The sequence below is a fragment of the Gossypium hirsutum genome, chromosome A02 (genome assembly GCF_007990345.1).
Source record: "Gossypium hirsutum isolate 1008001.06 chromosome A02, Gossypium_hirsutum_v2.1, whole genome shotgun sequence".
In the NCBI taxonomy this organism is placed as follows: Eukaryota; Viridiplantae; Streptophyta; class Magnoliopsida; order Malvales; family Malvaceae; genus Gossypium; species Gossypium hirsutum.
Window position 1 is genome coordinate 38694247 of NC_053425.1, and position 16719 is coordinate 38710965.

Genomic DNA, 16719 nt, shown 5'->3' on the forward strand with positions numbered 1-16719 from the left:
TGATGATGAAACCTATGATTAACCAAAAAAATATTATTTTAATCTAACATTTTTCTAAAAAGATAGTACCAAGTTCTTTTAGCAATGTTATAGGTAAACTGCCAAAGCCCGGCAAAATCATTTTATTAGGTTAATAAATTGTATAGTTATAGATTTATGTCAATCTTATACCAGATTTGTGATAAAATAAACAAAATAATTTATGTTAATAATTTAGAATTATAGATTTATTTCAATATTATACTACCATTAGATTTGTGATAAAGTTAAAAATATATATAGTTTTACTTATGTGTACCCAAATCAACAATTAATTTCTATACAATTTATTAATTTAAATTCCATGTCATCAACTTCTAAAAAAATTCCATATCATCAAAAAAATATCTAATCAAAACTAAGGGCCTTTATGATTAAAACATGTATTTGGTTAAATATAAAAATACTATAAAGGTTTATTTAAATAAGAGCTTTTTTTTAACATATATATACCTTATTCACTTAAAGAGGATTTTCTTTATTCAAATTTAAGGATAAAAATATAAATATCTGTTTAAAAATATTTTCCTTTCTCCCTTATAATGAGTGTTAAGATAATCTAGTAAAAATAACTTCTTCTTTTTTAAATAGTAAGATAAGCTTCCATATCATCCCGTACCCCACGCCCATTTAAGCTTGGCCCTAAACCCCGTTGCCTTAATCAAATTACGATAAAGAACATCCTTACCCAAAATTTCCATGAACTTAAAAAAGTTTTCTTTCTACAGTACAAACAATAGCGGAGTGATATAAACGATGATGAATTTCAAGTGTTTTTTAAGAACAGTACAAACAGCCAAAAAAAAACGCATAGAATCCAAATGTTTCCAAGTACCCTTCTATTTTGCCGAGCAAGCACTAAATTTGCCAACAATCTCATAATTGATCATAGACTCACGTAGGGCAAAGAATAGCAGTCAGAGCAGTTGTAGAATAAAACAAAACTAACTCCACTTCTTCAAGCAACTGATTGCACTGCTCTTTCAAAGCTGTCTTCCGCAGATGATGCACGTTTAACAAGAATGTGCTCTGGATGTGTGAGTTTCAATTGGCTGCCAAGAAGTCAAACACAAGGTCAGGGTTGGGAGCATTTGCCAAAACAATCAACAATGTAGCATCTCAATTAAGATCTGGCTAGAACACCAGTCGGTATAAATTAGTCTAAGACTTGCTCATTTTTCTTTTTTACAAGCGGCTTAGAACTAAGGATTGAGATTTGAAGCCGCCTCAGATAGAAAACTGATTTGATTAACGGTCATATTCTGGTGTATTAAAAAGAACAAAAATAATATACAAGCTACATTTAAATGAAAACAACCTGCATGTTCACTTCACACAGAAATGCTGCTTCAACTTACCTAATTGAAGTATCCAATTTTGTAACGTAAGCATGCATGAATACCTACTGAATTTAAGATTGAAATACTCTTCACAATACATGCATAACATGCATTTAGGTACATATATAAAGTCTACCTTTCTCAATTGATTCAAGGTTAGAGCACCTGCCATCTTCATCATGAATAATAAGGTGAATGCAAAATTCAAAGGAAAAGCTATTTTTGCACCAGCTAACATCATTTACACTTGTTTCAAGAAAATGAATTACGGAATTTTATTTTACTTTTTTGCATTTTCCTATATTTGTTTAATGGAAACAACTTGGTCAAAGAAAAATTACTTACATGTCAATAGAAAATAAGACTTTTTTTTTTTCTGAAAATTGACGTATTATTTTGAAAAGGGTAAGCCATTTTTCAAAAAATAGCTACTTTATGAATAATTTTATTTTTTATATAAAAATTAATTTGAATCAAGCCAAATATTTTTATATTAATAATATTTTTTTTATTTTTAAAACTATTCAAAATATTAAAATATTAATATCAAATATTGTAATGTCCAATATTATTAAACATACATATTTAATTATTTATATAATAAATTAATAAATTAATAGTGTAATTTATTATTTGAATAAATTATTGAATATTAAAATTTTAATTTAATAATAAATTTTAACAATAATATTTTTAATATGTCATTGAAAAATACTTATATTAATATTTTAATAATAAATATATATTACAATTTATAAATATTTAGTAATAGATATTTTATAGTATAAAGTATGAATATTTTAATTATATAAATATGAATATTTGTTTAAATCATTATTAGTTCATTTATCTTTTCCAACTCTAATGTGCCACTATTCACTCTCATATATGTAATATATGTAATCTAAATTAAGTTTTAATTAGGCACAGTTTATTATTAATTCTATATAAGATATTAATTATTATAAAAATAAATTTTGACGGTCAAAAGGAATGCTACTATAATATTTTATGGCAAATATATTTATGTTGTATTTGTTTCATTAAAAACAACTTTAAAAAACTGATTTCAGAAAAGTTTGTCAAATAATGGAAAATATTTTATGCAAAATCGTCTAAATACCAGAAAATACTAGCATTTTCAGAAATCACTTTCTGGAAGCCGTTTTCTGTGAAACAAATGCAACCTATGCATCAAATTTGCAAGACTTTCAAGCCCTACCTTATGTTTCAAAAATGAAATACATGAAAATAAGATAACTTTAGTGAATATGGACCACGAAATTGATTAAAAGGAATGCTGAATCTGAGTTTAAACGGACATGCCTGAACTTAATCATTTACCAACTAGGCAATCCAAACTAGGTACTTTGGTGGAAACTCCTATTAGTGTATTGAATTCGTTACCAAAACTTGTGAAATTTCCAAACTGATATGGGAGTAGTCAACAATAAAAGCCAGGACAAACAAAGATAAAGGAAACGAATAACTGGATTACCTTAGATAACGTGAAGATGATTTACCGAGGTGAAGGCCGCATACAACCAGGTTGGCCAGAGTTTCAGGATCCTTTGCATCCTATCCATTGACAAACAACCCCTTATCACAAAGTTATATAAAAGCCAACTAATTCAAAGCAATGAAACTTGGTAGTGAAATATTTGGTGCCGTGATGCATCCAAAACTTTAAAATTGACAGGAATATAATGGACTAGAGGAAAATCCAAGAGTTAAATTCAATATCATTTGACATCACTAAGAGGTTATATCAGAAACAGAAACTTAAAGCATATCAAGTTTGGCAGAGCAATTTATGATCATGAAACACATTTACTGTAGTCAGTCCTGTTCACGGGGCCATAATCAGACCAAAAGAGTAGCCAAATCATAGGTTTAAATCTAGAGAAAACAAAAGTTTAATTTCCACAATTTGATCTTGCCTTATTAAGTGCTTCAAGTAACAGTGTTTCAGCCTTGTCAAAGTTTCCCATGTGCATACAGCAGACAGCCTTCCCATTTAGGATCAAACCAGTCATTGGATATTTCTCAGAGAAATCTTGGAAGATCAGATAAGCTTCCTGTATCTTGGAACCACCCTGATTAGGTAGGATAAATGTTACACAATATCCATCATTTCTCATTTATAGTATTATTAAAATGAAAATTATCTCATACCACTGCTAGATTCAACCATGCATTTGCAAGTTGAGTCAGTGTATGGTCCTCATCAATCTGCTGCATGACCCTCAGTTGTCTCTCTGCATAATCTGACCGGTGCGTCTTAATGAAAATTTGCACATTCAATGCATGACTGAAAACGGAGAACAGAAAATTTCAACAGATGAATCAGAGGTTCCAATTTGCTTCTGGATGTATACGTTGCTGATGTTATACTTTAGCAATCAAAGAGTCAACTCAAATTCACTAGAAGGAAATGAATTCTTTTTCAGAGGCCCACTAAATGGAACATTCGCATTTTCTAGATGAATTGGATAGCAACTCCTAGTTCACATTTGTAAGTATATTTGGTACAAAGATTTTACAGAATAACTCAACAACTTTCGAGTAGGAAAACTTCTCATAGAAATGCAGTATTAAGCCAGTGCTATACAAACTTACGTATGAAAATTTCATTTGTGGGAGAGATGAGAGAATTTGCATAGGAAAGAGATTTTACTGTCACCAGCTTATGAATTTACTTAATTACTATTTATCTATCAGCAAAATTCCTTTTAAAATTAATCCAAAGAGGGAACTGTGAGCCAATCCAATGCAGCATCCCAGCCAATTAGACTGCTAGTGTATTGGGGAAACGGAATGCACTGCAAGTTGCAAAGGCGACTGTGACCAATGTTCACATAACATCAGCCTTTGACAAATTAGGTGATGCAGACCACCATTGGAGTGGTTTAACTATGAATTTTGGCTTTTACTTAAGTAGCCTTATTTAGAAAAGTTTTCCTTCAGCATCAAGCTCACAAAGTATCAAGAGCTTCGAAACATAAATAGTCCACGTTCTTTTATACCAACTAAATACCAATGAAAGAGAAATAATTGTAGTGCCACTGCTATATTTCCTTGTAAAAATAAATTGCATGCTGGTAGAAATCACCTGCAACATGCAAGAACCTAATTTCTTTACATAGTTCCTAGTTAACCCATCATACTGTATTATTGTTCCATATTTTCTAATTTATAGATATGAGGGACAAAGAAGTCGGAGCCAAATCTGTGCTGTGAAACCATAGTAGACTCAACATTTTAGCTACAGTGGCAGGGGGTATCTCGAAGGTCACAGTCAGCCCGTACAAGTGGGTTCCTAGGAGGAAATATTCAATGAAATCCAGCCAAAACTTGCAATTTTAAACATCTGACTTACCACTATATACCTAGAATCCTGTCCTGTACTTCAACTATTTGAAAGCAGTATGTTCACCTCTGACCACAAACATAGAGGCAAGGCAAATGCAGCAACATGCAAGTCAGGTATCAACCAAAAGTAATTCTTTTTGCACTACTACCAAGTACAAACTTACATGTTTCCATTCGGTACAATGGAGGATCTATTGCAGCATCGGCAGTACTTGAATCAGAATATAGAAAATGTGTTACTGAAACTTATCTACTATTGCTATTGTATCTTGTAATTTGAAGAGATGACATCTTTTTAGATATAGGATCTGTTTCTTTAGATTTAAAATATTTTATGATATGTGATTTCCATGTAAAACATGATTTTCAGTTTTTGGATGGTATACCAGAATAAAGTAAAATAAATAGGTGAAATTCAATATGCAGCGGTTTTGATCCATTTAAATTGGATGTGCACTGTTTTTTCTTTTCTTTCCCTCGCTGCAAAGAAAATAAAAAATAAAACTAGCCACTCCCACATTATCTTCAATGATTGGGAAAGTGGATAAACATTGATATTATTGTAATAACATTGTTATCAACTGGTCTCTTTTTTATAGGAAAGCCAATCCTTAACGCTTACACCACATGCATGGGTTAATATCCCCCCCCCCTTTCAAGAGAACAGATTAGTAATGCACTTTACAACTTCAATCCATTTTCTACACTAGTGTCTATAACTATTTCAGTGTGCTTTCATTTACAGAAAAAAATAAAAGAAAAATGACATGTTTCTATTATCAAATGTCTAAATTTTAGCACGTTGAATGGGGCAACTGCTGACTGTGGACCAATATGAAATAGCACAGGATTTAGGGCTATATAGGTGTTAACAATTCTGATTCAAGTGGAATTACAGTTTTATGTCTCGTATGTGCCCTAGCTAGTCTCAAGGTATATAAAGGGAGGTAATCTTACCCCATCTAATGAGCCTTTTTCTTCTATGCCCGAGAATCCGGACTGTTAAGAAGGGTAGATGACTTAACTGTGCAAATCAATGTTCACCTATTTGAACATATATAGAACAAAGAACAAGAATTGATGAAGCTGAATTCAGCATCATCAATGATAACAGAACCCAAGCAAGAATGAAAATGCAGTCGAATAATAAAACTCACAGTTCCATGGTGCCACCAGCATTGGTGTGTTTAAGAGCTTCAATATAATCTTCTTCATGCATGAAAACGATTCCAGCAATCAACCTTAATATGGCATTGCTTCCAATCGCTGGATCTGCTAACCATTCTTTCAAGCTCGCAATTGTTGATTCCTAAAGGCGATATTCAGCAAAACCCAATCATAATCCTCTATCAAAACAACATATTTTTCCCATTGTTCTAGCAGATCTTTACCTATAACAATAAAATTCAAGCAGATCTAAAACGAATTTCACCTTATCATGAGGGTTGGAGAGATAGAGGGCCAGCAGTTTAACGGCTTGGAGAGGAGTGGTAGCGGCGGAGTCGATCTCATTGATCACCAGCTGGGATTAGAGAAACAAAAACGAGTTTTAGATTTGCAAATACCATTGGAAGAAGAATATGAAATTGAGTACAAAAGGGAGGGGGTACTTGGTAGCTGCCGAGAGCGATGTAAGAGCGGTAGACGAGGCAGTCGCGCTCAACGGCGTCGTCGGGCGAGAGGTTGGGAAGATCGCTGTTGTTGATGGCAGCCTGAAAGGAACCCAAGTAGAAATTGTTCCTCAAATGGAACAAGTGATCTGGTGCTGCAGCTGCTGCCATTTGAGACTGTCTATACACAGAGATCTCGAAACAATTTACAATTACAATTACAAATGCTTTTTTCCTTTTTCAGATCTTCAACTCTGTCTTGACTCCTTCCGTTTCTTCTGTCAATAATATATCAGACAGATCTATTAACCTATTGGGTTAGCGGCTGGAAAATGAAAATAATATTTGTTTGGCAGATATACTGAAACTGAGAAGCTGTTTTTAAGTATATTAATAAATTTATATTTTAAATTATTTTAATATATATTGTGATGATTTATTTATAAATAAATAAATTAAATTAAATACATAATAATACTTCATTATTAAGTTAGAATATTAACCATTATAAATTAAAAATAATTAAAGTTAAATAAATTATTTGTAATTGTGTTATAAAAAAATAAAAAATAAGGATTGAATAATTATAAATTAGCTTCCAAATCACAATTACTACTAAAAAATTAATAATATTATCTAAATGCATAATTAGTAATACACCACATAATAACAATAACATTATCCAAGTGTATAACTAATATTACACTACATTAAAATATTAATATCTTCAACCTTGAAAAATTTTTTAAAGCCAAATTTTCTTATACTTCTTACTTATAACTAAAAAAAATTTGACATCGAATTCATGACTCACTAGATAATCAAACATAGAATACAAGAAGTCATCATCAAATCCTTCTTCCTCCATCAACATCATTTCTTCATAAAGATGTAGTGTTTTATCCGCAGTAAATTATTCCAAAGCATTAATAATTTTGCCAAGTTGTTCACCCACAAATTTAATTTGTTCATCAACGACACTTTCTTAAACATTTTTTCGTTTACGTTTGGATGTACCAGATAAAGATACTTTTGTTCTTACCTCTTCAGTCTTTTCATTGTCGTAGTCTATAGGCACTGAATCTTGGTTACCATCATCCAAATTTACGTTAGTAAATGTTCCGGCAAAACTCCCTGTTGCCATATCTTTGCAAACAACCAAAGCCATTTCATCATAATGGTCAATGCTTTTATTCAAAAATGGTTCATACTTCTTATGTGCCTGTTGGATATTATACACAATTAGAATAATAAGTAAAAACAATTGAAATATACTTAACATATATATACATATATTACCATCATTACTGCATCATATATCGCTCTATCACATGTGATCATTTTCATGTTATCATCCCATACAAAACCACTTTCACCCCGAATTGTGCATATAATCTGCCACTGGTTTTTTACAGTCCTCAAATGATTTTCCACATGCTTCGCATCGTATTGGACTTGAAATCTTTCAGAAATAGCTTCGGCAACTCGATTAATAGAAACTGCTTTGAAAGTATTAAAAGGCTTATTTCCTCTCTTGACCTCTTCTGCTAGAATTTCAAGAAAAAGATGTTTCATCGGTTTTGTCCACCTGAATTGCTTGGAGGTCCGTTCTTTGTTTTCCTTACCCATTCTACATTAATAATTGTCATTGTCAATCATTTCAATTTCCAACAAGCTTAAAACATAATAAATTCAATATCCAACAAGCTTAAAACATAATAAATTAAATATCTAACAAGCTTAAAACATAATCAATATCTAACAAATTCAAGACATAATAATTTCAATATCATTATCCAACCAAAATTAACAAAAAAAAATTAATACTAAAACACACATAACATAAAAACAATAACCCTAAGCCCTAAACCTAGCTAATATTTCTAGACATATGATCAGTTCACATAGTTTGTGCAATTTTATCTCTCTTAGCAGACCATTCTCTTGCTTCTTCTCTTTCTTCTCGCTCCGTAAGAGTTGGTATTATCAAATTAGACTCAGGCTCCTTGTATAATCCTTGATTAAGTAAATCACTAGGATCAACTCCCATTATATGATTATGAATGATACAACAAGCCAAAACTATATCTACTTGAGTTTGAAAATTCCAAAATCGTTCAACATCTAATACATGAAACCGTTTCTTCAAAATCTTAAAAATACATTCAATAGTGATTCGTAATGATGAATGACGAAGATTAAAGAGTTCTTTTGCATTTTTAGACCCCTGAGCACTAAACTCTTTTAAATTATATCGGACACCACGATATGGGGTAATATATCCATTTCAGATGCCATATCCAACATCAACAAGATAATATTTATCTACAATTTTATAAAACATAATTAATACTAATAAATTATGAGCTTACTAGAACTATTTGGTATTTAATGATAATTATTACCTTCTGGAATTCTTAATCTTCTTGGGCGTGAAAGTGCATCACTTAAAATACGAGAATCATGTGCACTACCTTCCCAACCAACTAGAATATAGAAAATTTCAAATCAAATGTAATGGCAGCCAATACATTTTGTGTCGTCCCCTCTTTACGGCTATGAAATCTTTCTTGAATGCTAAGTGGAACGGATGAACGAACATGAGTTCCATCTAATGATCCAATACAATCTTTTAAATAAGGATAAAACATTGGATTGTTTCTGATTTCACTAGGAGTTGACTCATCAAGTAATCTAATAACTAGTTTATACAATTTCAAATTAGCTTTCAATACAACCCTAAAGTAACGGTGAATTGTCTCAGTTAATCTATAATATCTAGATCCAATCACTCGAAACCTTACATTATGACCAATTATATGTAAAAAAATAACTATTTGCTCCCTAATATTCACAGATTTAGTTTATTGTAACAAATTATTCCTACTAAGAATATAACACAAATTAAAAAAGGCAATCGGTCTTATCACATCAATACAATGCTGGCCACCACTATATAAAATACTATTAATATAATTTTCTCTTTCATAATCTTGATTCACACGAGGGTGAGAAGCAATTTCCTTCCTAGTTTTTAATTTTTTAATCCAAAGAGCCCCAAAAGCTAAAACTGAAGCCACGACTCTGACAATTGTATTTTGATCTTGATTGCGATCCATCTACGCAAAATAATGCCACACAAATATTTGATCACTACAAAAAAAGATGCAAGATTTTCATAAGATCACATATATTACTAAAGTTACCATGACTAAAGTGCATATATACATATTAAGCTAATTATAATTGCATTAATAAATTTTTGAGAAATTAAGCTACTTTCTTTATACCAATTTAGTGACACAACTAAAATTAGATATGATTCAATTTGAGAATAAACCAATGATTGGTCATAATATAATGTACATATGTAATGTTGAAAATGGAAACCGGACCTATACTTATTCGTCATTTCATATCGTTATTCTATTCTTCAATAAATACTGCAACCACTTCTCTCTCTTTTTTTTAAAGTTATTTGTAGATGACATGATGTACAGTGGCAGTAGTAAAAATGTTATTTTATTTAATATTTTATTCTTCTATTTAATATTTTTTATTACACTTTTCCTTTTGAACGTACATATGATTTAATGAGATTTTTTTTACTTCAAAATTTTTGGACTTAATTATTTTAAATTTTATATCAAAATAATTTTTAAAATTAAATACTTAAATTGTAAAAAAAATATTTTATCATATTAAATTTTAATTTATTTTAATGGTGGTATTATTTCATTATATATTTTTTTATTAATGTGAAATTCTTCTAATTAATGTTTTTAATTTTCATTATATATCTTTCTGGCTAAACATTGAAGATAGGCATAATATCAAATTTAGCCTTTAATGTTTACATTTTGTATCAATTTGGCTCTTCCAACTAAAATCTCAGTTGTAGATACAATTGGATACACAAGTCAACCTTTGTATTATTATATGAATTCACAAGAAAAAACATAATATCAAAATTCACATAAAGTAGAGGATAAGGTTAAGAGTTAACAAAAGGATGATTGTGGATAAAAACACCACGTTAATGATGTATGATAATATATTATTGACAGATAAAATTTCTTAATCCATAATGAAAGCTGAAATTGAAATAAAAAAAGGAGGCTAGCATATACTTAAAACTCAGAACAATACAACTTCTCTCAGAACAATACAAGAAATGCATTAACAGTGGCAGTAGTAAAATTATCCGAGTGTTTTTTCTTCTCTCCCTTAATTTAGTCAATCATTATTTCCTGTATATAACATCACTCATGAATCATGCCTCAAACCCATAAAAAAGACACTCGACCACTATTGGTACATGCCCCTATATAAGTTATAGAAAACTATATATATAGCTCAAATAATAGATGAAGCTAGAAATGGAGTTGGTTATAATTTATAAAAAACCCATTAGTCCCACAGAATATGTCCAGTGGGAGGGCTCTACCTTTCAAGCTGGAAAAAATAAAAAAGACTGCATTAAAGGAGTATATAAATATAAATATATGTAATAATAATGTAAAAATTAACAAAGCAAAGTGGGCTAACTATTGAAGTGCAACAGGCTGAACTTTTGAATAATGATGAGTAGATCATCAAACAAACAAAAAACACATCACACATCGATTTTTGTGTATATTAATTCTATGCTTTTAGGATATTATATCAAGAACAACATTTGGAGCCTTTTTTGAACAAGGAAAACATATCTTTTTTGTTACAAGAATAGCTTTCTCTCTCACAGTCGAAAGCCTAAATATCCCAGGCTTGAGGTAGTGGTGATAACCCTCTTCATTTTTCCTTTAAAATATACCCCTATCTAACACATCATCCCTACCAGGTTTTTACCTACTAATGTAACACCCCTTACCCATGTCCAAGGCCGGGACAGGATATGAGGCATTACCAGACTTAAACATACATAATCACATAAAATCAACCATAAAATTTTGTCCAAATCAAAAACATTCATACATATGTATAACGTCCCTTAAACGGGCTTACAAGGCCCTATACACACATCAAAGATGATTCAGGACTAAACCGGAAACTTTAAAAACTTCTGGGAAAACTTAGAAAATTTCATTATGAAACAGGGTCACACGCCCGTGTCCTCAACCTGTGCAACTTTCTATTTATGATGTCATCACCAAATTAGGGGCACACGGCCAAAGTACACACCTATGTCCCAAGGCCATGTCCCTCACAAGGCCGAGACACACGACTGTGTCTCCGCCCGTGTGACCAATTTGAAGTTAAAGTACAAGATGCAGGGAACACACAGCTGGACTACACGCCCATAGGGGCAGGCCATGTGTCACACACGGCTTAGACACACGCCCGTGTGTCACCCATGTGGACAAATACAAGGCTATTTTCCAAGCCATTTGCGACCCATAGTTGTACACATACACTTATATATCTCTATAGCAATTAACATACTTAATTGAACAATTATATATCCACAATGAAGACTCAAGCATGGCATCCTCACAACAACGCATGCATGCACATGACATTTCTCTTATTCAAGTCCAAACTTACCAAAACACATATAATATATATAATTGGTTTACCTCCAATTTATCCATTTAAATCATAATTATAAACATGCCAATAAATCTAATTTAAATCTTCAAGCATTCATGCTTTATAACAAAATCCACATCTTCAAAGCATTGGCGCATACATGTATACAAAATTTGATTTACGACCATTTAAGACATATAAGTAAATTTGCATAGCTACCCACAACATCAATCTATTAACTATTACAAGCCAATACATTTGGCTAACTTATAAAGACATATTAACAAAGTGACTTAGTCCCTATACATTCTATAATCTTAAGAGGGTTGCATCCGTTTTTACCCAACGTTATAACTTGATAGTGTGAGGACATCTCTGGCAATCTCCAACCCGAGCTAGCAAAAATTAACCTATAAGAGATGGGGAAAGGGAGGGGAGTAAGCTATAAAGATTAGTAAGTTAATATGAAAATAATAAGAAATTTTATTAATAAGCTTTTACCAAATTCTTACAACATGCTCTCAAGGTATCACAATTATAATTGCATATTAATACACTATTTGATTAAATTCCAGTCAAGCTATCTACTCAAGTCATAGACACTAAATTATTTATATCTGGAGCTATAGAGCACCAATTTAAGATCTATTAATTTTCCTTGAACCTAGACTCACATATATTCCTACCATAAAATTTTTAGAATTATTGGTTTAGTCAATTAGTACAGTTTATTCTTCAAAGTTACCTCTTTTTCACTATTCGACAATTCTAACCCCTCTTCGCTAAAAATTAATTATCTTCTCATACGGGATTGAAATGATGTTCCCGTTTGTTTCTTTTGAAAATAGAATAATTATATAATCTAAGCATATAAATTATAACCCATAATTTTTTTTAACAATTTTTGATGATTTTCCAAAATCAGAACATGGGATGCCAAAAACATTCTGACTCTATCTCACGAGAACTCAAATATCTCATAATTTGATATTCTTTTTCTTATACCGTTTCTTCTATGTGAAACTAGGCTCAATAAGATTTAATGCCATGTCCCCGACATGCTCTTATACAAAATCATATACCAAGGCCATATCTTGGATATGGTCTTATACGGAATCTTAATAACCTTATTGTTTTGACATTTGTACCCTATTCATCTCTAAGATTCATTCGGGATTTCTCTTCATCGGAACTTCGTCAAAATCATCATTGATAAATTTCATGGAAACAAATGTACAATTCATGCAATATTGAAATATAAAATACATAACATAAGGTAGTATCATTTACACTTTTACTTATCTCGACACCAAAGTTATAAAAAAGGGACCTAACCATCGATTCCTTATTTTTCCCCCGTTCTAGGTCCGAACCTCAATTTCCTCGATCTATAATGTCACATCTAGTCTAATTTTTAGTCACATTATTCAATGTGGTCCAAATATCATATTTTAGTAAAATTATGTTTCTACCCCTAAACTTTATCATAATTACACTTTTTCCCCTAGGCTCGTAAAATGAAATGCACTAAATTTATTTGTTACCCAAGCTTAGCAGAACCATTTTCATGACTATAGCATCTCAAAATTTTCATTAAAACACACTCTTACTACACACTTTATAACTTTCTCAAAACAGTTCTTTTGGACGTTTTCACCCAAAATTATTTAACAAAATATGTTTATCTAACACCCAACATTCATTTTTTACCATTAGACATCAAAAAACATGCATGTCATTCATGGGTAAATTTTTTTAGACATGAGCCCTAGCTTAAAATAATGGTAGAAATAGGTAAATCGAGTTACGGGAACTTCAAAAATGTAAAGAACTTTGAAAACGGGGCTAGGGATCACTTACTATTTAGCTTGGAAGTTTGAACAAAACCTTAGCCATGACTTCCATGGGGGTTTCGGCTAGAGCAAGAAGATGGAGGCCAATTTTGGCTATTTTGGGCTTTTAATTCATTTATTTACTAGATTACCTAAATACCCCTAACTTAAAAATTGTTCATTTCACCTATCTCATGCCCATTTTTGTCCAACAAATATCCAATGGTCCAATTACTATATAAAGACCTCTAATTTAAAGTCAATAGCAATTTGATACCTTTAACTTCTAGAACTCACATTTTGCACTTTTTTACGATTTAGTCCTTTTTACCAAATTAAGTGCCCAAACATCAAAATTTTTAAACGAAAATTTCACGAATTCATTCTGTGAAATCGTGGACCATAAAAATACAATAAAAATAAATTTTCTTATGTTGGATTTGTGGTCCCGAAACCACTGTTTCGACTAGGCCTAAAAATTGGGCTGTTACAACTAAAAATAACAGAGAGATATGGAGACTAGATAAGAAAAGTAATGAATCAATTCTAGCACTGATCTGAGAAAAAAAATGAAACAAGAGAAGAATATTCAAGTTTCCTTATTCTTTTCTAAGAATGCTGAAACTATAGGATATTGGACTCACTATTTGTGACAGTTAGCTGAACTAGTTTTTAACTACTAAACTGATGCACATGGACATGAGAAATACATTAATTTAGAATATATTACATCCAAAACTTCTAACTTCACCAGGATATGAATTTCTTTAAACTTCATGGTGAGTGGAGTAGTTATTCTCTTGATTTTGATAAGTTCTGGTAGTGTGATCATGAATCAGTATTTCTGCTGACTGAATTAGCCAATCCCTAGAAGTAGCTAGTTTTGGAAATGATTCCCCACTCGAAGAAACTTATGGTGAAGCTTGTCTTTTATAGCTTACAGACAAACCCTTTGATGTGGAAAATGTTTTTGGCTTGGCAAGGATTGATTTTAGCCCAACGTGGAAACCGTAGTATTCTATTGTTTGTTAACACTTACTAAAGGTAATGTAACTTTATAAAAAGGAACAGAGAAACAGAAAATTAGAAAGAAAGATATCTGTTTGACTATATAGAGCTAATAACTTATGCATGAACTCAAATGTTGGATCACATGAGAAATGAGTTCAGGTCAGAGTTCAATTTTATCAGATAAGAAAAAGGGAAATTTTATAGCATCTTCTGTTCTGTTTTAAGAATCTTTGCAAACATATCAATGCATTACCAACTATAACAAGGAGAAAGTAAGTTACCAAATATCTATTACTTTAGAAATCAAAGAAAAAAAAGACAAATCTAGGGTAATAGAATAGCAAGCATAAAGTGAATGATGCAAAACCCAAAAACAAACAGATTTTAAATAAAGCATAAAAAAGGAAGAAGAAGAAGATTTTTCAATAGACAGATGCAAAATCCAAACAGATTAAACAAACAGATGCAAAACCCAAACAGATTCTTCAACAAAAAAAAAGGAAGAAGAAGATTTGAGTGAGAGAGGTGACAAATTGAATGAAATACAGAGTAAAGCATAAAAAAGTTACCTTGAGCTTTGTTTCAGGAAGGGAACTTGTAACGCCTCGTACCCGAGACCGTTTCCGGAGTCGAACACGAGGTGTTAACGGACTTAATTCATTAATTAAATAGCTCATACAATTCATTTTAAAATTTCCAGACAAGCTGGCTAACTGCATCACAGTCGCTTTAAAAATCATATCTCGAGTTCCGAAACTTGAAATCCAATTCCGTAAATTTTTCCTAAAACTAGACTCATATATCTATCTACTAATTTGTTTCTAGAATTTTTGGTCAGGCCAATTAGTACAGTTTATTAGTTAAAGTCTCCCCTGTTTCAGGGTTCGACTACTCTGAGCTCTGTGTATTACGAATCAGATATCTCCCTGTACAGAGCTTCAATGACTATGCCGTTTGTCTATAATAAAACTAGACTCAATAAGGAATCTGTACATATAAAGAATGACTTCTAATTATCTTTGTAAAATTTATGGTGAATTTCCAAAGTCAGAATAGGGGATCCAGAAATCGCTTTGGCCCTGTTTCACAAAAATTTAAACATCTCATAAAATATAGCTCATATACCTGTTTCGCTTCTTCCATATGAAAATAGACTCATCAAGCTTCGATTCCATAACTTCTTCATTATTTAATTCCATTTCTACTATTTTTAGTGATTTTTCAAATTCACATCACTACTGCTGTCTGAATCTATTTTATGGTAAATTTTACCTATTTCATGGTTTCCATGGATTAGCTAGCAATTTGACATACATAACACCAAATATGATCATGATTAGCCATTCTAATGGCTAATCATTACCAAACATTTCCAAACCACTCAATAACCATATCATAAGACCATATATACAAAATGATTATAATGCTATACATGCCATACTCAAAATATACAAGCCATTATGCCAAGATGGTATACGGATAGTGTAAGCGAGCCTCCGACCATTCCCGATTTCTGAGCTGGCTTGTCAAAACTACAAGGAATGAAAAGGAGGGAGTAAGCATAAATGCTTAATAAGTTCACATGCAAATAGCAAGTAACGTAACCATATAAGCAAACATAAAACATCATTTGCATAATCATCACCAAGACATTCATATCACATTTTCATTTATCATCTTACCATATTGTTGTTATATCGAGTTTTCAACTCGAGGGTTAAGTACATACCTGTTCAAAGTATTCATTTCACAACGCTTACCAATACGTCCCTTTCATCTCGAGTATTCCTCCATTTGAGTAGAATTTTACCCATTGAACACATTGGAATATAATTCGAATACATGGAAAGTTTGCACATAAGTGCCACATATGTAGCCAAGCTACCATGTAACCCGCCCATAAGTGAACTCGGACTCAACTCAACGAGTTCGGACGTTCGCATCCATAAGTGAACTCAGACTCAACTCAACAAGTTCGGATGCCTA

At 31.6% G+C, this 16719-nt stretch overlaps 1 protein-coding gene across 1 annotated transcript; it reads right to left on the reverse strand.

Moving 5' to 3' along the window:
* Positions 1–784: 784 nt before the first annotated feature.
* LOC107950986 (coatomer subunit epsilon-1) lies at positions 785–6735 on the reverse strand. The gene is made up of 7 exons (XM_016885850.2): positions 6362–6735; positions 6184–6273; positions 5909–6060; positions 3555–3690; positions 3320–3475; positions 2878–2957; positions 785–1091 (listed from the first exon to the last, which is right to left on the reverse strand). Exons 1-7 carry the CDS (start codon positions 6530–6532, stop codon positions 998–1000), a joined length of 879 nt encoding a protein of 292 aa, XP_016741339.1. The 5' UTR covers positions 6533–6735; the 3' UTR covers positions 785–997.
* Between the last annotated feature and the right edge of the window lie 9984 nt (positions 6736–16719).

What these genes read in the sequence shown, in the direction of transcription:
- LOC107950986 (XM_016885850.2), bottom strand. Translation starts at nt 6,532, where the DNA reads ATGGCAGCAGCTGCAGCACCAGATCACTTGTTCCATTTGAGGAACAAT. An exon ending in CATGGTTGAATCTAGCAGTG is followed by an intron (nt 3,476 to 3,554) that starts GTATGAGATAAT and finishes CTACCTAATCAG; the next exon opens with GGTGGTTCCAAGATACAGGA. An exon ending in TCATCTTCACGTTATCTAAG is followed by an intron (nt 1,092 to 2,877) that starts GTAATCCAGTTA and finishes ACTTCTTGGCAG; the next exon opens with CCAATTGAAACTCACACATC.